Source organism: Monodelphis domestica, chromosome 2 (genome assembly GCF_027887165.1).
Source record: "Monodelphis domestica isolate mMonDom1 chromosome 2, mMonDom1.pri, whole genome shotgun sequence".
Lineage (NCBI taxonomy): Eukaryota > Metazoa > Chordata > Mammalia > Didelphimorphia > Didelphidae > Monodelphis > Monodelphis domestica.
In genome coordinates this window covers 269,515,519-269,523,894 of record NC_077228.1, presented here as the reverse complement: position 1 = coordinate 269,523,894, position 8,376 = coordinate 269,515,519, and the positions used below count along the sequence as shown (strand labels likewise).

The window sequence follows — 8,376 nt, the reverse complement described above, 5'->3', positions numbered from 1 at the left end:
AAAAGTCACAAACTGAGAAAGGACAGAAACCAGACACTTGAACAAATTTGATATAAACTATTTATTAATAGACAAGGCCAGTGAGGATGATTACTTCTTCTTGGACACACCCACAGTGCGACCCCTGCGGCCTGTAGTCTTGGTGTGCTGGCCACGGACCCGGAGACTATAGGAAAGAAAAGGGACAAGGATTAGAACAGCACAGTTGGCAGTCAAGATGTCAGCTGAAGGCTCCTCATTTCCCAGAATCCTTCCAAATCTGGCCTAATTAATTTCAATGACTCATTCCCTTGAGTGGAAAACCCCCAATTTAGCCCTAATACTGTTTACAAATAAAATTTATTCAGCCAAACAAAATTGTTACCCTTGTGTCCCACCTCTCATGTCTTCCATGAGATTTCAAACCTCAATGACCCTTGACCCTCAATTGCCAATTCTGTTCTTCCATAAATATCACCCTTTTCTACATCCAAAATTTCTACATAGGTTCTAGCTCTTGCCACATATGCATTTTTAAAATATGCTTGTCAAATATTTCCCAATTACATAAAAAAAAATTAATAACATTCAAGAGTCCCAAATTGTTTCCCTCTCCTTGACAAACTATTAACACCCAATCAAGGTCCTCTATACTTATGGCACCCTGCCCCCCAGCCTACCTTCTGCCTTTATGCATCATATATTCTTGCTCTACCCTAAATTTGTCAACTTTGTTGTTGCCATACATTCTTACACGATTTTGATATTAAAATTTCACCTTCCTACACCATAATTCATAGGAATTTCTATCACCTGGCAGCCCCAATGCTTCTATAGTTCCTTGGCATTTCACAGAATGAAAAGGTACAGCTGATAAGAGCTTAGTTTGCTTTCTTCATCATGCCATCACATTCCACTCACCCCCAGAAGTGTCGAAGGCCACGATGTGCCCGAATCTTCTTCAGTCGTTCCAGGTCCTCACGCAGCTTATTGTCCAGACCATTAGCCAGAACCTGTACAGGTAGAGTTTAGAGATTGTTCAATCTCTTGGCCCATTTCTCCACCAGCACCCAACCTATGTTGTCTTATAAAGCTAGACTGTTACCTTAACTACCTTCCCCCACCCCATCTCCCCAACTTCCTACCTGGCTGTATTTTCCATCCTTTACATCTTTCTGTCTGTTAAGGAACCAGTCTGGGATCTTGTATTGCCGAGGATTCTGCATGATAGTGATCACGCGCTCCACCTGTGATGGAAGTGGGAATAATAGAGTACAGCCCCAAAGCTCCCTTCTAGAAGGTATGCCCACCCTCCCACCCACTTTCAGGAATTTCTTACTTCATCTTCAGTGAGTTCACCAGCCCTCTTGGTGAGGTCAATGTCTGCTTTCCTCAGTACTACATGGGCATATCTTCGACCCACACCCTGGAGAAAATAGGGAGAAGGAAGATCAGCAAAATCAAACAGTAATGGGCATTCCTACAGGGCAACAGAACAGGCCTTTGCTCAGCCAAACCACAAAAATGTGTTCCCTCAAAACCCGTCCCTAGAAAAGTTTAGTGCCCAGGAATGAAATGGGAGTATGCTTCTTACTCAATATGGTTTAGGGTCCCATTAGCTTTTGGGGCATTCACATTTGGGATTCTTATATTAAGCCTGCAACCCAGTAACCTCCACCCCTCAGCAAGGAGTACTCTGATCAAGAACAAGGACTCATGTCTCTTAAGCCAAAAGGTACACACGGCAACAAATCAAAAACATGTTTCTGTTCACTGTGCCCATTATCTCATCACTGTGGAATGAGTTATGTGGTTCCTTAAGCACACAGCTCACATTATAAAATGCTGATTTAAAAAAAAAAAAACCCTTACCTTCTGTCTTGGAATCACTACTGTGTATTGGCTCCAAGGCAGGAGTGGTAAGGGCTAGGCAATGGGGGTTAAGTGACTTGCCCAGGGTCACACAGCTGGGAAGTGTCTAAGGCAAGATTTGAACCCAGGACCTGGGATCTCTGGACCTGGCTCTCAATCCACTGAGCTACCCAGCTGCCCCCAAAATGCTGATTTTTTAATTCTCAAACTTCTTCCTTCAATGGTCTATTGCTGCTAATACCAATTTTGTTATCACTCAACACTATAAACACATGCCCTACCTTTTCCAGGCATTTATTAGCTGTGTTAGCCGGGACAAGTGAGAAATACTCCTTTATGACAGTTATGTAGAGTGCTAAGATCTCAATTTAAATGTGACTTCAGACATGAGCTATGTGTCCCTGGGCAAGTCACTTAACTGTTCTTAGTTCTGCCTCATCTATAAATGGGGACAATATCAATCATCTCCCAGGGCTGTTGTGAAGATCAAATGACAAAATGCAGTCCTAGTTTTTAAAAAAGGGCAACATAACTTCAAATATCCGGAGAAAAAAGGACCAGTCAGTAAGCAAGCACTTAGTACTTCCTGTTAACATTAATTCTGAGCTAAGCTAATGGGGTACAAACAGGAAAAATACAGACTCTGCCTTCAAACAAGGGCGCTCATATTCTAAGAGGAAGGTAACCTGCAAGTAACTGTACAAGATTACATGCAATATATATAAATGGAAGGTAGGACCAGTGTATGGGAAAGGAAGGGCCAGGTAAAAGGGATGGGAGTTTAGGAAGAGACTAGTTAAGACCAAAGATGAGATATACCAAATGTGACTTTTACTGAGTCTCAAGTAGATATCACAATCAGACTAGTACTTTAGAAAAATTACTTGCATCTGATATTATAAAGGGGAAGGATCTATATTGCAGAGTATGGTGATGACTGCATCAGGATTGGCGGAGAAGAGTATTTCTATAAAAGGTATCATGAATGATGCAATTTGTGAGGGTTTGAGGATGACATGGAAGACTTGAGTAGGTGGAGGAATGGTAGCAACCCAAGTAGTAATAGGGTAATTTGGAAGAGGAGGGTTTGGAAACAAGGTAAATGCTGTTTTGGATCTGTTGAGTTTTGTGCGTACCAGGGGGATGAAACTAGTAAAGAGATGTTTTACTCCACCCTAAGAAAATAGTACCAGGAACAGATGACAAGGCAGCTATCACACATGCTGTTCTAAGCGTCAGGTTTGACATAAAGGCTCAATCAGAGCTTTTCATTCTTATCTGCTGGCATCAAAAGGTCATTTGGCAGTAGCAGGACTGTTCTTCCTGCCTATTCCTATTTATTTTAGTCCCCGGGTTAATGAGTCAAGCTCTTTGGTGATAGTTAAGAAAGGGCTCAGAACAATTTCAATTCAAGTATAAAAAAATTGGAGCAAGTGGCAGGATTTTCTTAAGATTATTCTGGAAGTGAATTAATTGTACATTAGAGGTAAGGAGAGCCAGGCAAAGCTGTTTCAATAATCCCCATATAGGGGGTGGAAAAGACCCTGGATTGGGAATGCTTGTGGCAGAAATGCAAGGCAAACTGGTGAATCGAAGAATGACTTTGCTAGAAAGGCCCTCAAAAGCCAGCTAGACCAATGAACAGAACCTGTCCCATTAGTCATGTGCTAGAAAGAACCTTCATAGATGCTTATCTAACCTCTAATTCTAAGGAAGACTAAGATGAAATATACCTCCTTCCAAGTTTATGATTATGAACCCAGAACTAAACACACAAGTTGTGTTAGTTTCCCTCCTTTTTTGTGGCTGTTCAGTCACATAGGACTTTTGGTGATCCCATGATCCATAGCCATCCATGGGGTCTCTTGGAAAGGATACTGGAGTGGGTTTGCCATTTCCTTCCCCAGTGGATCCCTGTCAGGTAATCGGAGCTTAAATGACACTCCAGGGTCACAACTAGGAAATGCAAGGCTGGATTTCAACTCAGGTCTTTCTCTTACCCACTCTATCATTGGGCCATAGTTGCCTCTTTTCTTTTATAGCCTAATATTTAAAAAGCTCCTTCTTTAGGCAAAACAGATTTCCTTCAACAGTAAATTTAGAGTTGTCAGATTTCTGATTTCTCACCACTCAATAACTTCTTCCCTCTATCCATTATAGTTTATACTGGCTTAATTGACTGTCTTCCTTCAAATAAGATTTGTATAAACCCTAATTATTACCTTTAATTTACTGTTTTTCATATGTACTTTACCCCCCTCCCAACAATCTCATTTTAATGTGATGAAATGTCTATACTCAAGAAGTTGCCAATGCTCCCCAAATCAGTGTAGATCTAATAACCCAAATTTAAACATAATTTGGGGTGAGTGGAGGTGAAACTAGTTAACCTAGAGGATGGTCAGAAACGCCTCAGTTGCTTCAACTATAAATTGAGTTGAAGGAAATGGCAAACCACTCCAGTATCTTTGCAAAGAAAATTCCCAAAGCAGTTATGAAGGTCAGACACACTGAAAAATAACTATAGATTTTACTATGTCTTAATAGTCTCTAAAGTTTTTTTTAAAAATAAGTTAACAAGCAAGTCATGTCTTCTGACCCCCACTTATCACTCCATCTAAACTAATCCAACTTGACCAGAAAAAAGCCAATATCCTACAGCCCAGATAAACACCCAATCTTTTTATCACACTTTCTTTTACATTTTATACCTGACTACAGTCCATTATACTCTTGGTTCTTGCAAACTCCCAGAGGACTTCTTTACCAGTCTGTCACTCGGCCTCTTTTCTTAAGTTACATAAACACAAGGGAAGCTGCCTGACAGACCCTCTCCCATTTTGGTAGTGATGGCAACACTCTAGCTCCAATCTGAGGAAATAAGATTTAAATTCCACTTCTGAGTTACTACTTATATGGCCACCATAGGCAAGTCACAACTTTCTGGAATTTCATTTTCCTCATTTTGGACTAGACCAAAAGATCTTAGTCCTTTTTTCTGTCATTGAGCCTTCTCTACTTTTAGCAGTCCAGTGAAACCTAGAAACTGCTTTAGAATGTTTTAAAATATGCATATAACACAAAAATTCTTAAAATATGCCCGAAACATCTGTGTCTAACTACAGTAATTTCAAAGTAATGAGAAGCCAAAATAATATATACTGAGTTATCTACAGGGACTACAAATACTGTGGTCTGTTGCCTTAATTTCATAACTGAAGAAATGCTAAATTGCTTTTGGAGGTTAATAAAAATAAAGATGTACCACCCTTTGCCCATACTAAATTTGAATCTAGTCCAGATCTTCAGGCCAATATCCTGTCTGTTTATTAAAGAAGCAATGGATCTGAAGAGGAAGTGAAAGAACACATTACAGGAATGAGGAACAAAGGCAGAAAACCTAATGCCAAATCTGGGAACTAATATGTAGCGAAATATTGCTTTAATTCAAATTATAGGAAAACAGGGATTCAGATTTTGAAATGCTCTGAAATTCCAACTATATATCTTCTATAGTAAACTTTTCCCATCCTTCATTCCACTGCTTTCCTTCTGGTTATTTCCAATTTGTTCTATACATAATTTGTTTGTAGTGTTATTTGAATGTTGCCTTCACCAGGAGATGAGTTCCTGAAAGGAGATTGTATTTTCTTTCTTTTCACTCCCAGCACTTAACAACTGCCAGTCTCAGTTCTGTCTCAAACTGATTCCTCCTACCCACTCTCACCACTTTTGTTTGCCTTCTCCTTTAACTGATCCACTGGTTTCACCTCCCCCTCCCCCCCAAGTAGAACACAGCCAGTGACTGGTTCCATTTCTGGACTCATCCTTTAAGGTCTAGTCCAAATTCCACCACTGGAGTACAAAAAAAGATGTAAGTAGGAAGAGCACTTGGAAAAACTGTTATATTCAAAAGGCTCTATATAAAAAAAAGTGAATTTAGAAGGAAAAACTTCAGAAAGCTTGTTTTCAAATATCACCCTTTTAAAAAAAAAGAGTGGCAAGGTGAGGCAACTGAGTGGCTCAGTGGATTGAGAGATTAGAGATACGAGGTCCTAGGTTCAAATATGGCCTCAGACACTTAGCTGTGTGACCCTGTTTAAGTGCCCAATGCCAATCCCTTACCACTCTTCTGCCTTCTTAACAAAACAGAGTATTGATCATAAGATGGACACCTTATTTCTAGGTGGCTACCTTGTTTTTTAATCTTTCAGTTGTCAACTGGAAATTTGGAGACCCCAAGTTTGCCTAGGGAGGTCTGACTGCCCATTTCTGATTGAATAGACCTTAAATTGATAATCCTAACTTTGGTGGGGCTAGCAGATCTAATCACATGCTAAGTACCCTTTTAGTCTTTGAAATTTCCCCCACTGTATCAGAGATCCCTTCCCAAGCAGCCCCACTCCCTAGCTAGTGGCGTTCCTAAGCCTGTTTGCATCCTGTCAGTGTAGTTGGGACCTCTTGTAACCATGGAAATGCCAATCAATCATACCTCCCTGTGCTTAGTTCCACAAATTCTATTGTCCTTCAGACTATCATCTAGTGTAGGTGATCCTCTCAAGAGATACTGGTGCCAGAGATATAAGTTTGACTCTGTGTAGTGGCAAATATTGAACACTATCTCTTTCTTGATTAAAGGCTTGGTTTTTTTAGACTTCACTAGATCTGTGTTTTTCTGAAGTTAAGACCCTAGGCTTTTTGAAAGCAAAAGTGGACATCCCCCAAAGTTCAGAACACTGAAGATGTTCTTGAATCAAGCCTGGAAAATTCAAGACAATATTGACAATATTGATACATGTGGATGATATTCAACAAACATTTGTACAAAGAAATGAATTTCAGAGGAAAAATCACTGTAGTCCTGAAGGGCAAAGAAAGCCTAATAAGATAGGACATAATATAAAGGCTTGACAAAAGGAAATATCAGAAATGTCTCAAGAAAAAAATCCAAAGATTAGTTATGGGCCATTTATCCATTAGTATAACTTTCCTAAAAATGTTCCCTACTTGTCTTCCTAAATATATTTCAAGCTACATTGGAGGTTAGAAGTGACAGATTTTCAATATTTGGAGTTGGAAAAGGTCTCAACCGTCACCTATCAATCTTGCCATCCTACATATATGGGAACTCAAGACTTTTGAGAACTTTCTTACCCAGTCCAAGGTAATATAGTAAGTGGCACCTGAACCCACTTGACTTATTAAGTCCAGCACTTTCCACCCCCTACCGTCCTACTGTGTCTTAGTACTGTTCAAGGAGGTATCTGACACAGGTTAAAATATTCACGTTTTAAAAGGATAGGGAAGGAAATAAGTAGCATTGAGGCAGATAGGAAGCAGAACTCCTGGAAGAATGTTTCCATTTAGTGTGAAAAGGTACTTTTGAGTTTGTGTTTCATCAGGTAACAACACCCTTAAATTCTCATGTCCAAACTTCTCTTCTTTGATGTTTCCGCAAATCTATTTTTTGCCCTATCTTTCCGTTCCAAAATTTCGTGGCAGGCCCTTACCTTGATGGCTGTGATGGCAAAAGCTATTTTCCGCCGTCCATCAATGTTGGTGTTGAGCACTCGCAAAATGTGCTGGAACTTCTCGGGAATTACAAGAGACTAGGGGATCGAGACAGTAGATAAATAATTTGGGTAAATTTAAATCAATCACAGGGTGTGCACCACCATGAATTCCTTACGTACTACATAGGGAGAACTCTCAAGTTACACATTAATAGTTATGGTAGTCAGAACCATTCCTCTGTCCCCTAAATACAAAGGAGGGCATGAAATCACCTACCCCCCCCCTCCGTCACACATGCCTGGGCATGACCCCTGAAAGTTCCCTAGAAAGCCGAAAAACGTATGTAAAGTGTGGGAGTCCAGCCAGGAAGTGAGAATCCCTCCCTTCGAATAGTTATCCGCAAATGGAGGTAGGTGATCCAGGGTGATACCCGCCTCCCCCAGCGCCATTCTCCGTCCCTCCTCTCCAAGGACCCAGGAGCCGGTTCCATTGCTTAGACCTCCCGCCCTGGCCTAACCACGCGGGCAAACTCAGCAATCTCGCCAGCAACCTGCAGACCTTTGGGCTGGGTCGCTCTCGAAGCGTCCCCGGCCCGATCCATAAACCCCTGACCCCGATGTCGCCGGATCCCCGGACCAGGTTTGAAGCCAGACTTACCATGGTTGCAACGGCGGCGTGAGAGCCTCCTCTGGAAGAGGAAACGGAAATTACGTGTACTCCTTATATACTCTCCCGAGAGGGCGGGGAAGAAGGGAAAGGAAGAGAGAGGGGCAAAAAAGACTTATCGAATGCAAAAGTACTTCCTACTCTTCGTCGCTTTGGATGACGTTGCTTCCGGGAGGGGCGTTCCGAAAGCCAACTCGGGACTCCGGCGTTTCCGTTGTGCACTTTGAAGTCCCTTCCGTCTTAGAAACTAATGTCTACTGAAGTGAAGGTCCCGAGCATGGAGTGTACCGACTCCGGTCTCCAATAGAGGGCTCCAGAGAACGACCCCAGGAACTGGCGAAACGA

General features: G+C 41.4%; 1 protein-coding gene across 1 annotated transcript; it reads right to left on the bottom strand.

Moving 5' to 3' along the window:
- Positions 1 to 46: 46 nt before the first annotated feature.
- On the bottom strand, positions 47 to 8,162 carry RPS18 (ribosomal protein S18). The gene is made up of 6 exons (XM_056818023.1): positions 8,023 to 8,162; positions 7,362 to 7,460; positions 1,319 to 1,405; positions 1,125 to 1,226; positions 901 to 992; positions 47 to 166 (listed from the first exon to the last, which is right to left on the bottom strand). The coding sequence occupies exons 1-6, from the start codon at positions 8,023 to 8,025 to the stop codon at positions 91 to 93; spliced, it is 459 nt and encodes a 152-aa protein (XP_056674001.1). The 5' UTR covers positions 8,026 to 8,162; the 3' UTR covers positions 47 to 90.
- Positions 8,163 to 8,376: the final 214 nt, after the last annotated feature.